A 16743-nucleotide genomic window follows, 5' to 3' on the forward strand; every position below is an offset into this window, starting at 1 on the left:
CACAATGCTATAACAACACAGCACTACTGTGTTTCTCTGAATATATTATGGGGTTTGGAAATTCCTTTGCATCATGGAATTCTCCTTTTCATTTTCAACACTATTTCAGCCACTTAGAAAACACGCATTCACCTTTTAACACCCTACGGAGGCTTTACTTGGTAAAAAGCCTTCCTTGACCATCTCTACTTACCTCTGACTAATCGCCCCTCTCTCTACTCCTTCCTTGCCTTGTACATACTTCTATTAATGCACATATGACATTTTTCTTATTATTTCTTCACGAGTATCCCTTCTACCTGATTTTGAGTTTGTTGACAGAGCGGGGCCCCTGCCTTTTTTTATCGTCAAAATTTAAAAGTGCAGTTCTAAGTCATTCAGTAAACTTTACCTGGAGTTCACTAAAATAATGTCTTCACCAATGAGATTTCATCTCATACTTGAACTATACCCAAAAGAGACATTTTTGAAAAGGAAGATGTGCAGATATAAACAGTATAAAATACAGAGAATTCGAGTTTGGGGCGGGGGGCAGGGGGAAAGCACAAGATTACTGGGAGAGCCAGAAATTCTAAAAAGTCTTTCAAATGGATGCATGGCAACAGAACCAAAAAGAAAACATTAGCATAATGTGGTAAAAATACTGCCTCAAGGACAGAAGCCTGACACTTGAGATGATACAAAGCAGAATGCGCCAAAGCCTAAAAGAACTACAAGCCCTGATTCTGGTTTTTCCATCAGATATGCCCTCATGAGAAATATATACCTAAGCAACTAGTATGGATGCAGAATCCATTCTAACTTTCTTAGACTGTACTGACCAAAAGAGCTGATAGTCTTCAGAGCTGGAAGGTGGAGGCGATTGCCGTCAACCCCCTCCATTTACAACAGGAGAAATTGGGGCTTGAGAGAAATTACTTGCCCAAGATCTCACCACCAGTCAAGTGGAAGATGAGAAATGAGGAGAGTGACTTTCACATTTTCTGTCTGGGGCTCTCCCCACTACCCCACACTACTCTTCCGCAGGTAAGTTAGGTGCTACATTGTTTTATCTTATTTACACATAAAGAGCTATTTTGCGGGGCGCCTGGGTGGCTCAGTCGGTTAAGCGACTGCCTTCGGCTCAGGTCATGATCCCAGGGCCCTGGGATCGAGTCCCACATCGGGCTCCCTGCTTGGCGGGGAGCCTGCTTCTCCTTCTCCCCCTCCCCCTGCTGGTGTTTCCTCTCTCGCTGTGTCTCTCTCTGTCAAATAAATAAATAAAATCTTAAAAAAAAAAAAAAAAAAGAGCTATTTTGCTTTCTTAATTCTAATAGCCTGGAGGTGGCATCCAGACTTTATTTAAATGCTAAAAATGGCTTCCACAACTCATAGATTACTTTTATCTGTCACTCTTTTCTTGCCCTAACAAGAAATGAACTCTCAAAGGATAGGTCCCATCAGGTTAAATCAAAGGCTTCTCCGAACAGTGCTGACACCAGAACATGTCATCACGAGTCCATGACCCATCCTAGTTTATAAAACCTAGCTATCATTTCACTGATATTTCACTAAAAGCACCACCATTTCCTTCACTAATCCTAGTGAAGCAGTTGCATTTTACAGTAACAAGGCAGACGAGGTGGGGACAGTGACATACGATCCACAGACAGGACCATCTTGGAACTGCAGAATTTGAGCACCACCAAGGCAATGGACTATACCACATCCAGTCGACAGCATCTTAAGTCCACAAACAGGAACTCTGGGTTCCACCAATGATTGTAAAATCAAGTACATAATTACAGAATTATCAAAACAGGAATAATAGTATTATTGACTGAATGCCTGCCATGTGTTACAGACTATTTTAAGAGCTTTATACACATCGTTACTGCCAATCCTCCCAAACAGCCCAAAAGGGCACGTGTGATACAAATGAGGAAAGTGGGCCGTGGCAGCACCAAATATACAAGGAGCCTAAGAGGTGGCAAAACGGAAGGGAGGAGAGGACACCAAGTGGGGCCCTGGTTCCAGCCCTTCTCCCAGAGCAGTAAGCGCCCTGCATGCTAGATTGTACGTGTATCTGACGTGGCGAGAACCTTGATGTACGAGCAAAGCATAACAAGTTTACTTAGGCAGAGTATTTACGGAGCGGGGTAGGAAGGACTATGGCCGCCGTTCCCCTGATCCCATGTACCTCTCAGCACCACACAAAAAGCGAGGGCCCCAAAGATGGAGGGCTCCGTCCAAAGTCATGGAGCAAGTTAAGTGTGGCCAGAGCTGGCACTTGAACCCAGGTCTGTGTGGCTGCAAACTCCTTTCTCTTTCTACTCTCCCCCGCTAGCTCCTGCTCTGTAAATGCCCCACATTACCTAAGAACCATGTAACAATAATAGCTACAATTTCACAAATCATGAGATATGAAAAATAAATTATACCTCTGAGAACCCTAAACTACCATCTGGAAAATAAATTTTCTAATGCCCTAGAATAGCATGTGTGCTACAGATTTAACACCTCCTAAGGTAGGCTCAAGTGTATTTTAAAACACACGTTCACACACAACTGACAAGAGACTTTAAAAAAAAAAAAATCTGGTAGGGGACTGGGAGAGGGTAGCAGAGAAGGGAAAACAGTCTCCTTTAAAAGACCAAAGCTGGGGGCGCCTGGGTGGCTCAGTTGGTTAGGCGACTGCCTTCGGCTCAGGTCATGATCCCAGGGTCCTGGGATCGAGTCCCACATCAGGCTCCCGGCTCAGTGGGGAGCCTGCTTCTCCCTCTGACCCTCTTCTCTCTCATGCTGTTTCTCTCTCGCTCGCTCTCTAATAAATAAATAAATAAAACCTTTAAAAAAATAAAAAATAAAAAAATAAAAGACCAAAGCTGGTTTAGATCCAAGCTAGTTTCATAAAAATTAAAAAAAAAATTTTATTACGCCAAATACTGGGTTTAAAAACTGAATATAATCCAATGACATTCAATATCTTAATCATAATTTGAGAGCCTGGAATGCTCACATTGAAGAGAGAATTCATTCACTCATTCAAAAAACTCCAGGTAGGCCTGTGCTAGGAGGTATTCCAGAAGCCACAAGATGAGTGGGACACAGCTCCTGCCTAGAAGTGCCTATAGTCTAATTAGAAAACATTGGACAAACACATGTGGAAAAATTTAAAAAGCAGCAAATGAACAAATTCCAAAAGGCCGGATTGCCAAGAAGTGGAAGAACTGAAGGAAGGAGAAACAACTCAGGGCTTTTTGGGCAGCAGTGGTAGCAAGTCTGGAAAGAAAGGGGAGAATCAGAACTAGAGGCGGGGGCCAGGTAACACACGAAGGTCTCTGAAACAGCAGGAAAAGAAAGGCTATTAAAAAAAAAAAAATCAGTAAACATACAGCTGTTCTCACACAAGGGCAAGCTGATATGTATATACATATAAGGATATTCATGGGATACTGGTTAAATAAATTATGCTGCCTCCAATAGTGAAATACTACGTGGCTGTAAAACTGAATAAGACACCTTGATGTGTATTGATATATATTATATATGGATAAGTAAAAAAAAAAAAAAAAAAGCAAGGTACAGGTAAGTGTGTATACTATGCCACCACTTTTTGTATTTATACTATATGCTCGTATATGCTTACGTATTCGTGGACTATCCATGGAATGATACAGAAGAAGCAAGTTATAAACAGTGGATACCTCTATTGGCTGAGAACCCAGGTAGATGAGAACCAACGGGCCTTGCTCTGCAGAAACTAGATGGACTAGAGTAAGCCCTAAATATCAGGTTAAGAAGTTTAGATAGCATGCAAACTCTAAAGCAGGGCTTCTCAACAACGGTACTAGTGACATTTAGGGCCAGATAATTCTTTTTGGGGGGCTGTCCTGTGCGGCATAAGAAGTTTAGCTGCAATCCAGCCTCTCTCCACGGGATGCTGGTAGCACGCCCCTTCCACCCCCGGTTGTGACTGCCAAAAACGTCTCTAGACATTGCCAAAGTGCCTTGGGAAACAAAATCACCCCTGGTTGAGAACCAGTGCTCAAGAGCTACAATGTTAAAGTTAATCTACAAAATATTCTGCTACGATATTCTTGCAAATTAACAACAAATGCAATATACATTCAGATATAGATCTGAGGAATACACTGGACGTTGTTTTGAAATGATCTTCATACATCAGTCATTGTTTCTCAAGTTATGATAATTCACATCCCTTCCCAAATCTGAACTATTCACTTTTAACCACATCTACTCCACCACAGATGTCTCTGTTCTGCATTTGTTGAATACAAATGCTACAAGTTGAACTGAAAAGCTAGACAGATTTTCAGCAATACAGAGAGAGTGGGCCAGATTCTCCAAAGGGCTTCCCAGTGGGGCACTGACCCTTCTGGATCTCTGCAGCACAATGTCACCAGTCAGCAGAAGAGCTCCTCCTCCCCCAAGAACACGTACTCTCTAGATCCAAGAGCTTCTGGGATGCCAAAGAAGGCAATCTTCCCATAAAACTCTATCAGAAAACCATATTTTGGCTCAGCTTTTCCAAACTAATATAATTACTGACCCAGTAAGAACATAGTTACTTCCATTATGCTAATAATGTTTCTCCTAACTCCTAATGACCACACAAAGTGCAAGACACTGTTCAAAAATAATGAAAGACATCACCCGATTTCAAGATTATAAAGACAATGATTAGTTTATAAAGCCAGGGCAGGCTTTAACTAGATTCTACAAATCACAATTTTATTAAGGTTAAAGCCATTTCTAATTTACCACAATGAACAGGGAGGGAGAAAAAAAAATCAAGACATCCAACAGGCTTGAATATTTTTCAAACACAGATCTACAACTCGTGTTGATTCTCCTGTGGCTTTTCTTTTCACAATGCCAGAAATCCAAGAATACCTGGCAATCTTGGCTTCATATTTTGAAGTCATTGATTCTTCCAGTACTGTTGTAGGTGAAAAGTTCTGGATCTCATTCTCCTGAAATCACACTCTTCAAATTCTAGTATTGTTCCGACTACTTTAGTTTAGCTCTCAGAAGGCTGGCTCTCATTTGTGGAGGTGACCTCCAGTGACCTGACTCTGCAATAAATACACCTGTGAGTCGCTATGGAAGGTGCTTAAAAGTGTCCGCGGCGAAAAAAAGAAACTCACCATTCTAACTACTTCAGGGTAAGTCTGCTCTGTCAAACAGCCTCTGCTTATTGTAATGTAGTCCACCAGTTCATTAAGAGTGGAGCGCTTGTATTCTTTCATTTTAAGATCAGATAGCGTGTCCATGAAGTCAAAAATGACACAGCACTGCTGAAGTTTCTTTAGGAACAGTTCAGGCTGCTCTGAGGATGGAACGTCTAAGAAAAAAAAAGGAAATGGTGTAAGTCTGTCATCAATTTCTAGGTAACAGGAATTCTCTGTGAAAGTTACTTCAAAAGCAAGCTCAAAAAAATAAGAATTCACATGACAACAGCGTTCTTTTTAACAATTACATGTGGGCAGGAGGGGATACCACAGCCGCTACTTCAGAGACCTTGTCTTTGAAAACTGCATGGTACCAACACAATGGACAGCATTTGCTCTTCCACAACCAAAGATTGACCAAAATCCCAAGGGCCATTAGACAGTTGAAGCACATTTTAACCAAAAACACCCCCATGTCGAAACCCCTGAGCCAAAAAACACTGAAAAAGGTCAAACTTCCCATTATAAGGTAAAGCCAGAAGTTGTCACCGTTGGCTTAAATTAGTTTTACTAAAAAATTTCAAAGCAGAAATGTCAGTAAATTCATTTTAATTTCATGCTGACATCCTTGGTATTTAAAGCAACTGTTGTATGTGTGTGTTTATATTTTTTGTTTTGTTTTGGCTTGACATCTATGAAGTTTCTTTGTCAAAGAAACTTGAAAAACCAACAAAATGAAGTAATATCAATTCTCTCAAAAAGAACACACCAGCAATGGGACAGTAAGCGCAAACTCTACTTAAATCGACGCTCTCTCTTCTGACCCATCTTATTCCCTTACAGTGGGAGAAAACCACTAGCATCTTCATTAATATGTTCTCAGAATAAACATCTGTTCTTTTCCCACAAACGGCGCATGAGACATTTGGTTTGGTGTCATTTCTAAAAACCAGATAAAAATTTTAGGTTAAAATCCCCCAGTTAGAATGAAAACCTGATCTACAGCCGGACTTGAGACACACCAAGCTGTGGAGGGCCCACTCAATTCCTGTTTTATTTTCACTACTTTACTCCCCACACTGGAACTTCTCTGCAAAGGCAATGAAATTATGACCAGGATAGGCTCTTGCCTTCAGCCAAGGTGATTAACTCATCAATCCTCAAAACACTCTTAGAGGTAAGCATTATACTATTATTCTCCATTTTTCCAAAAAGAAAATTAGAGGTAGTCCCTGAGGTCCCACAATGAATGAGTTTCGGAGCTGGGCACAGTGCCCAGGTCTCTAACCACATCTCCGCGTTCCCTTTGTACTACTCAAGAAGGACTTTAACAATGTTTGGCCGGTCACTTGCAACCACCCTCAGTTGCCAGCCTCCCAGTAAATGCTTTACAGCAGCCGTAAAGCGTGGGCCACCTAGTCTCCGGAGGTAAGTGCAACAATTAACAGCACCCACCTTACAACCAGCAGCAGCCCCAGCAGAAGGGAGTGAGAGCTAGGCTCCTATACAAGGGTCCACATGACTCCTCTCTACAGCCCTCTTCCCCTGCTCACATCCCACAACCCAAGCGCTAGCCCAGGGACCCAGGACCTCATAGATAATTCCCCCAAAACACTGCCTACTGACATCAACTTTAAGGTAAACCTAGATAAGAGGGGACAGGACACCTGAAAACATAGGATTTCTCTACCAGATACAAGGGAACAAGAAATAGTATTTTTGAAGGTATATAGAACATCACTGCTAAAAACAAGATGTAAATTCAGAAATTATTCTTAACCAGTATGTTTTCCCTCCCACCACCACCCCCATAGGTCCCCAAAAGCCTAATTAATGTATCTTAGAATAAAAGACTTTGAGATTTGAGTTAAGCTGTGAGATGTCTTAATCTATGCCCCTATACTTAATCACTTTCAAAAAAAAAATCTAGCTTTAGACTATAAGAACTAAATTTAGTCAGACCAAGCTTTCTCTTTAATTGGTACCTGCTTCAGGTGTTCAAAATAAATTAACTAATTTTAAAAAAATACTAAACGAGGCTGCTTATGAACATAGCTATATATCCTTAACCAATGACTAGTTACATGCATAGGACCATTATGGTTAATTATTGAAGTCTTGTAAGTTCTAAATCGTCTAGACCCCATACCTCAAAGCTGAATGGAAGTTCTGATGCTGCATAGGGAAAAACAATCTTATTCATGTAACATTAAGGTTAAAATCATTAGGAGAAATTGTAATTAATCCTCTTTTTGTTACAGTAACTTTAATAAAGCTTAAAAATAAGACCATCTAGGGGCGCCTGGGTGGCTCAGTTGTTAAGCGTCTGCCTTCGGCTCAGGTCATGATCCCAGGGTTCTGGGATCGAGCCCCGCATCGGGCTCCCTGCTCCGCGGGAAGCCTGCTTCTCCCTCTCCCACTCCCCCTGCTCGTGTTCCTGCTCTCGCTATCTCTCTCTCTGTCAAATAAATAAATAAAATCTTTAAAAAAAAAAAAAAAAAGACCATCTACATGGAGAACTGTATAACTCAGCACATATGAATTATGAAAGCATCTATAAATGATAGCCTTTTCTTCAAAAAGCAAACCATCATTTAAGTAGTGACATCAATGATTAATCTTTGTGGTCACTGCAATAATACTCAAGAGGTTCATCTATTTGGCTATTTTAAAAATTCAGGCAATTAACATTTAGTCTTTTGTTGCTGTTGTTGTTAGGCAGTTGAAATTTATTCTTTATCCAAATTGATGTAATGTCATAGGCAAATGTGAAGCTGGCTATCCATCGCCTAATGGAATAATGATAATAGCTTACATTTACTAAGCACTTTGGGTACATTTATTATGTACCATTCTAAGCATTTTCACATATTATATCATTTAATCCCACCAACAATTCTATGTAGTAGGTACTATTTCCAATTTAACAGATGAAAAAAATCAAGACAAAGAAATTCAGTGACTTGCCCAGAATCATACAGCTAACAAGCAGTGGAGACAGGATTCAAACCCAAGCAGACTGGCTCCAGAGCCAGGACTCGTCACCACTGTGCAACAATCAAACTCAACAAAAGGCAAGAGGAATATCACATTTCATAAAACAGGGTGTATGCAGAGATAAAAAGAGAAAGAACACAGAAAGAAATCAACCAATTAATCTCCAACATGCCCCATTCATAATGGATCAGGCTGAACCCCTTCTCTATCTCCGCTCTAGCCCATTCCCAAGATTAACACATACAGCAATAAGCTATTCTTTATCCTTTATCATAGACTAAATTCTTCTAAGATGATCGTCTCTTCTCTCCTTTAATTAAAGAACTGAAGTAATCAAGACAGACTGAAAGAAAAAGAGTGGGAAGTGTTCCTCAAAGAACCAATTCCATTACGGCAACAATTTAAGAAATTTTTTTTCATTCTCACTGAAGGAGAACCTAAATCAGTCTGCGCAAAGGGCTCTTCTTGTAATGTCTGGCTCTCGGATTGCCTCAAATAGCATGCTGCTCCCAAACTCCTTGCCTTCATCTCGCTAATCCCAGTGAGATATGTAAAGGGGTAATGTGAAAATGTACAACAGGCTAGGATCAGAGAAGAAACACTTGGAGTAGTCCAGAATGTTTCAATGATATAAGTTTAATGTCTATGGAACCAGTCCCAGGAGCAGATAATAAATATCTTTGTCAAGAAACATTTATAAAAAGTATCAGGCACTAGGCCATAAAGAAAATACCATAAATGATAAAAAGAAGAAATGAGGCAATACATTTTGAACATGAAGCACAAACACTAGATTTTAACAATCCAAAATGACCCACCTCCCAAATCCAAGCCACCTGAAAATCTAAACACTTCTAAAGTAACTTAGATTGGGGGGGAGGGGGGAAGATTAACAGACATTAAGAAATGAATGTAACTCAGAAAAATTAAAGGTCATCTCAGAATCCCAAAGCAGACCAGGCAGTGATGCTTGTGTCATCTCTCTTCCAATGGAAACCTCTGGTCTACGCAAGCCATCCCTAACCCCCGGAAGAAGAATTCCATAGAATCATGACCATAAATAATGAGGAATCAATAAGTGGTTATATAATACCATGAAGGTCATTAGCACAACAACCCATCCAATGTTAGTATTTGTTTAAAGGGGAGATAACTGAGCCAACTACCACAGCTTGTTTAAGATTCATACGGTCAGATTCTACTGCTCCGGAACTACTCTTAAAAATTAAGCTGATTTCCAGAATATGTTTCTCACCCAAGAAAATAATGTAGTAACCAGCTAAGTGGTCAATCCACTTGGCAGTTACATTTCTCACTGTACTGTCCCTCTTTTTCCTTTTAAGCATTAGGTATTTCCTCCCATATGCCTTTTCTTAATTTTTTTTTATTTTTTTTTTTTAAAGATTTGATTTATTTGAGAGAGAGAGGGAGAGAGCATGCGCAGAGGGAAAAGCAGACTCCCTGCTCAGCAGGGAGCACGATGTGGGACTTGATCCCAGGATCCTTGAGATTATGACCAGCTGAAGGCAGCCGCTTAACCTACTGAGCCACCCAGGCACCCCTTCCATATGCCTTTTCTATTACCATCTCCCAGCATCCTCTTATCAATTCTCATCAAAAAGCTGGGGAAAATGACTCACTTCCAAGGTGTTCATGCCAAATAATTTTAAAATTTACAAGTACAAGAAGGTGCGGGAACATGGATATAGAATTCAACAGGAGAGGGATGATGAAAGTTCAAATTAAGAGACAAAGATTCTCAGGGCACCTGGGAGGCTCAGTTGGTTAAGCATCTGACTCTTTATTTCAGCTCAGGTCATGATTCAGGGTTGTGATATCAAGCCCCACGTCAGGTTCCACACTAGGTAAGATTCTCTCTCTCCCTCTCCCCCAGCCCCTCTCTCTCTCCCTCAAAGAGAGAGAGAGAGAGAGAGAGATTCTCCTTGTGTCTCAAGAACAGGCAATAGGAGCTATATACATTTTAGCCACAGCCCAACCCCCCCCACACACACATTAATGCACACATGCACACACATACACCTCTCCTCACCCTTACTATGATTTCAAGGGCTGGTTGTTTATTAGATGTTTGTCTGTAATTGGCAAAAGCAGCTCATTCAACCCTAGTGAACAGCTTCCATCATTCCATCCCATCTAATGTTTGGGGCACAGGATCATGGATCCAATTATTGGCCCATCTTCCCTCGGGGCCTGACTCAGTCAGGACTTTGCAAAGCAAAAAGTAGCAAAGGTAGAAGAAATAAAACATAAGCTAGGTGTCCTTTGCGTCTGGTGCTCTAAGACTCCATTCAACTTAAGTCGTTGAAAATCAGAATATTAAATATTCTTGCAAATAGGCCAATCAAATAAAGAAGGCCCACATCATTATAACATTTATTAGCTATGTCATCACAGGAAAAAATGCAAATTGATTTAGAAAAAATTGATTTAGAAAAATTGATTTAGAAAAAATAAGGATGTAGGCTGGTAACTTCTCAACACACAGGCTGTTAAAATGAACGTGGAAATACAGTGAATAAACATTTATATAAAATGATGCTTGCACTGGAAGCTAAGCAGTAACATTATTTGAGCTCCTAATGAACAGTATTTATAACCAATTATTTCAATTCAAAAGATGTGAAATAAAATCCTACTAAATTAACAATGCTTTTCACCTGAAAATGTCCTAAGCTATTACTTGGCCCTTTTACGTGCATTTCTCCAACTCTCACAAAAAATAAAGGTACCAGCACAGATGGGAATATAAACATGGTCTTTGATCCCCCCCTCCCATCTCATCTCTTTAGAACTTTCCCTACGGTGTATAAATCCCCATCCATGTATGCTATCAGTCCCTTACACACAACCCTCTAAAACTTCAACAAGGTCAGTAAGACTCTTACTTGCATGAAGCACATGAACCTATATTTACAGAAAACGAGTTTCATAGTAGTAATGAGAGCTTAGCACTAACATATAAAGTTGACTTAGCCTTGAAGAACTGAGGCATGGCATATGCTGGTACAAGTGGTAAAATGGCTAACTGCCTGACCGTGTGGTTTGTCCAAATCCCCGCCACTGAGTTTACTTCTAAACACACATCTAAGAGGCATTCTTTCTGTAGCACATATTTCAGGAAAACTGAGCGGAATCCTATTTTTATTAGTGAACTATGCTTGAATTAGGAGGTTTTCGACACCCAAAAAATTACAAATACAAGCAGCAATATTTCATCAAAACAGGGAGACAAAACTATCAATCTTTCTAATGACAGCACCTGGGTGGCTCAGTCAGTGAAGGGTCTGCCTTCAGCTCAGGTCACGATCCCAGGGTCCTGGGATCAAGTCCGGCATCAGGCTCCCTGGGAGCCTGCTTCTCCCTCCCCCTCTGCCTTCTCTCTATCTCTCATGAATCAAGTAATAATACCAAGCTTCATGTCCTATGAACTAGACCTAAGTACAACATGTTGATTTCGCAAGTTATTTCAATGTAAATAAACAAATAAGAAACTACCCCAAAACTAACATGTTAAAAAAATAAGTCTGAAAGGGGCACGTGGGTGGTTCAGTTGTTAAGAGTCTGTCTTCAGCTCAGGTCATGATCCCAGGGTCCTGGGATCGAGCCCCGCATCGGGCTCCTTGCTCAGTGGGGAGGAGCCCCCTTCTCCCTCTCCCACTCCCCCTGCTTGTGTTCCCTCTCTCACTGTGTCTCTCTCTGTCAAATAAATGAAATGTTTAAAAATAAATAAACAAATAAATAAAGCAAGCATGAAAGACTTGACCATTCTAATTACTTCATTACTGTATTCAAAGCAGTGGATTAAAAAACCACTGCAGACAATAGTGGTGGTGGTACGCTGTTTCCACAACTACGTATTTTTTAAAAGCATCTCAAGTGATTTCAATGTGAGGCCACGCTTGAGAGCCACTGTTTTTAAAGTAATAACTATAAAATCCTTCTTTCATCTTCTCCACCTTTGAAATTCTTTCTCTTTTAGTTTATTTAAAACTAACCGTGAAAACTTCCCATTTCCACGCAAAGGAAGGTCCCTGGGCACATTTACAACAGTGAAAGCATCCTTCTTCGCCTGGGCTGGAAAGAAGTGAATGGACAGTGGGCTGCTTTTAGAACTCTTTCCAATCTATTAGGAAGATCAGAAAACACTTCGCTGATTATTAGTGTGCACTTTTTTCACAGGTTCAAAACATGTCTCAAAAAATGGCTACACATAAAATAGTATCCAAAAATATGAGACCAAGGTGTGAGTATTAAATAGTTTAAACAAACTGAAAGGCAGAAAAGGCCAGTGCTGATATTTCAAGGTAAAAGAATGACGACACTGACTACTGCAAAGCACCGTACTAATAAGCTCCTTACATACATCATCCCCTTTTAATCCGCAGAATACGTGATGAGGGGCCACTATTACTATCCCAGTTTTTCAGAAGAAAGGACTGGGGCCCAGAACAGCTAAGTCACTTGTCCAACATCACCCAGTACGAAGAGCTGCAGCTGGTATCCGAACCCAGGTAGTCTTATCCCAGAGCCGGCACCAGTACCAACAACGATGGATGACGGTGATGGTGATAAATCACAGCAACTAACAACCAGCACCACCACTGGAGCTATGGATAAACTATCACAGTTAGCTATCTGGTTAAGGAAAGTTGTAATCTAAATGCAAAGGAAAACATGACTGACTGTTCTATAAGCATTTACGTATTTTAAAACTTAAACAGTATAAAATCAGCCCTAAACTAGTGAACAATGGAGACGGTAACTTAAAGTCTTAGTAAATAACAATACATTAATTATTCTACCCAGCTTGGACAATCAACACCTGTATTTGTTAGTACTCTTTCGTGGATTTCTCCAGTTTTCCTTGCCCAAAAGCTGACAAATCCATGCTTTCCACTTTATAAGTAAAACCCAAAGGTCACCAGTTGCAAACTAGTGGCTGCAGCAGCAAAATTACAGGATTCAAGGCTTTCACGTGATTGTGACGCTATGTTCCAATCAGAAGAGAGAAAAACACACACGCATGCACACGTGTGCATACTGCACACACACACACAACTTCTAGTAAATACTTCTGTTTCTAACCCTTCATAAATATTAGCTATCCCTCATGTTTTATCTTCTAATGCCAAGCCAGTCAATGAAACTTGTCAGGACAAGACATAAAACACTAAAATTGATCAATTCCTAATTATAGGTGTAGATTACGTTCCTGCCACCAAACTCACCCACAGGGCAGAAGCCACCAAAGCCTCTGGTCGACAGAGTCAATCTCTCTATTATTAATTCATCACCTAAGGGCTTATTTCCAGAGATGGAACCAGGGCCTCTGAACACAAGAAATTCCTGAAGCTTACAGAGTACTCCAAGAATCCCACAGTGTTCTAAAGCATCTTGGTCAGCGAGTCCCTTTTTGAGGGTCTTACCTATCAGTGAAATTACAAAAAAAAACAGGTTGACTTTTTTTTCTACATAAAGTCATTCAAATAGTAAGTAGCCACCATTTATTTTCACTATAATTTCATTTTTTAAAAAAAAGGCTCTTTTGAATAAGAAGAGAAGAGAAAGGGCGATCTCAGAATAAAAGGCAATTCTTCCCAAAGAAGGAGGGAATGGCACATGCGCCCGCACACGCGCACACGCACGCACGCATCATCGTGTGCTCTTCCCCCCTTGACCTTCCTTCCTTCTATTTACTGTTCACTTTGCCCAGCACCAGGAACAACTTTTCCACAGGCCTGTATCTGGGAATTTGGGGCCGTATCGCTCCTTTGGTCCACCATTCGTCTAGCAGCATAGATAACTGAATTCTAGCTGTAATGATATACCAATTTCAACTGTGTTTAGATGACCATAAAAGCTGAGAAGATAATCATATACCTACAACAGTACAGGAGAGTCTCACTTTACAGCAGCCATGCAGTCCTTCGAAATTAGGTAACATAAAAATGTGCACAAACTTTACACATACCTCCAGTGAAGTACTTGCCACATAATATTGGGACTTTTTTAAACCAGTGAATCAAACACATGTTTTGTTCATCTTAATACCCAGCCCCAAGGAGAAGTTTCTAGAATATGTAAGTACACAACAGATACAGGTTCAGTCAATAAATTCTACATATTGCATCTTCTTTCTCCATGTTTCCAATTCTAAATTAGAACTTTATTTCTCTGGAAATAAAATTATACTGAAGAATAGAGGGAAAGGTTTAATAGTAATATTAAATTAAATTATTTCCTAATATTTTAATAATACCAAGTTATAAAGGGCAAATTAAAAAATAAGGATGGGCTAAGCAAAATAAGTCAGACAGTAAGACAGATATTATATTATTTCACTTATATGTGAAATCTAAAATAGCCAAACTCATAGAGACTAGAATGATGGCTACCAGGTTCTCAAGGGTGGGGGAAATGGAGAGATGTTGGTCAAACATCCAGTACAAACTTCCAGATATAAAATGAGTAAGTTTCAAGGATCTAATGTACAGCATGGTGATTGCAGTTAATAATACAGACTTGAAAGTTACTTAGAGAGTAGACCTTAAATGTTCTCACCACAAAAAAGAAATGGTAATTATGTGACCAAATGGAGGTGTTAGCATCATGTTATACATCTTATACAATGTTATATTGTCAGTTATATTTCAAAAAAGTGGAAGGAAGGAAGGAAGGGAGGAAGGAGGAAGGAGGAAGGAAAGGAAAAGGAAAAGGAAAGGAAAGGAAAGACAGACAAGGATGTTTTTCATGATAACAGTATTTATGAATTTAAAAGGAAAAGGCCAGCTTACCTGACAAAAAACCTAACTAAAAAATGCAGTTTCTTAGTTTCTTGAAGTATCACCTTCCCTTACTAATATCTAATAAAATAATGCCTTATTTTCTAATACTTAATTGAAAAAATCTAGTTGATTTCTTAAACAAAATGGTTTATATTCAAGGATGAGAGAAAAATACAACAGAGAAAAAGAGTCAAAATGAAGATGAATGTACATTAATGAAGTAGTATAATTTGGAATGCCCTCCAGAGCCAAAATAACCTGATGATTTTGCCAAGTGTACCATTAATAAGTGAAAAGTTGGAAGGTTTAGTGCAAATGGGCATAGGCTTTACACTCAGTCAGTCGGTCAGTCAGTCAGTCAGTCATTTGCCAAATATTCATTGAACTCCCACTGAGGGCCCAGCACTGCTGGAATACCACAACAAAGAGACAAAATCCCTTCCCTCACAGAGCCTTACATTCTAGCACAAGAAAACAAATAACTGCAACTAAAAATAATACATTATATGGTATACACTATGGGGGAAAATAGTATGCAGAGCAATAGTATGCTGGGGTTGGAGGGTAAGATTTTAGATAGAGTAGTCACCTGGAAGACAGCATTTGAGCAAACACATGAAGGACGTGAGGTAGTTAGCCAAGAGGGCCTCTGGGGGGAAAGTGGCCCAAGCACAGGGATAGTAAGTGCAAAGGTACTCTGAGGCAGGGAGTGTGCTGGTGAATCTGAGCATCAACAAAGGAGCAAACGTGGCTGGAGCCTGAGTGGAAAGTGGGGGAGATGGATCAAAAGCGTAAGGTATGAGCAGCTGTAGGAGATCATCTTGGGCCTTGTGAAACACATTGACTTTGGCCTTGACTCTGGTTCTGAACTGGAATCACACCTTTCCTGCTCTGAGCATTAGTCTCCTCATCTGTAAAATTGAGAAAATGTACTTCACAGGGTTGAGTGAGAATTCAGTGAAAAAGCCATTTGTAAGATGGAAAGTGCTTTTCACAAAGTTACCATTCATTTGACAAACATCCACCAAGTATCTATAACATACAGCATGGATTCAATTCCTTATTTTACAGCTCCCATTAAAACTATTTTCTGGTTTTGTTTTGTTTTTTTAAGATTTTATTATTTGTCAGAGAGAGAGAGAGAGAGAGAGAGCACCAGTAGGGGGAGTGGCAGACAGAGGGAGAAGCAGGTTCCCCAACCTGGGGCTTGATTTTGGCATAGCTTCAAAGTTATTTTAAAACTGGCTGTCTGTCTATCTATCTCTCTATTTATTTATAGAAGATGGGGAGGGGCAGAGGGAGAGGGACAGAGAGAATCCCAAGCAGGCTCCACGCCCAGCATGGAGCCAAAGGAAGGGCTCAATCCCAAAACCCTGGGATCACAACCCAAGCTGAAATCAAGAGTTGGACTCTCAACCAACTGAGCCACCCAGGCGCCCCTTTAAAACCATTTAAAAAATAAATTCTGAAGCATTTCTATAAATATTAAATTTTTGTTGAAATTTTATTCTAATAATATCAAACCTGAATTAAACAGAGGCCACCTACAGTATTTAAAACACTCACATACCATAATTTCTCTTCTCTTCTGCACTTGGCTTTTAAAACAGGGAGCAAGCCACAAAATCATAATCTAATAAAAAGGAATTAATAGGACAAAGTTCCAAGATGTGTTTGAGAGTCAAAACTGTTGAAGTCCAATTTTTAGCTGGGTTCAAAGGTATGAGCAACAAAAACCTTTAAAAAGACTATTTTTACTTATGTCG

General features: G+C 40.0%; 1 protein-coding gene across 5 annotated transcripts in view; it reads right to left on the reverse strand.

Annotated features, from left to right (window-relative positions):
* The window catches only part of PPP2R5E (protein phosphatase 2 regulatory subunit B'epsilon), a 148524-nt gene that overhangs the window by 63617 nt on the left and 68164 nt on the right, over positions 1-16743 (reverse strand). For all 5 annotated transcript variants that reach the window (XM_064571152.1, XM_064571150.1, XM_054513746.2 and 2 more), the window contains exon 3: positions 5151-5347. In XM_064571152.1, the coding sequence (XP_064427222.1) occupies positions 5151-5347 (197 nt within the window). The remainder of the gene's footprint in view (positions 1-5150; positions 5348-16743) is intronic.

This window comes from Mirounga angustirostris, unplaced genomic scaffold (assembly GCF_029215605.1).
Source record: "Mirounga angustirostris isolate CCGP_5_RB_7025 unplaced genomic scaffold, mMirAng1.0.hap1 SCAF_9, whole genome shotgun sequence".
In the NCBI taxonomy this organism is placed as follows: Eukaryota; Metazoa; Chordata; class Mammalia; order Carnivora; family Phocidae; genus Mirounga; species Mirounga angustirostris.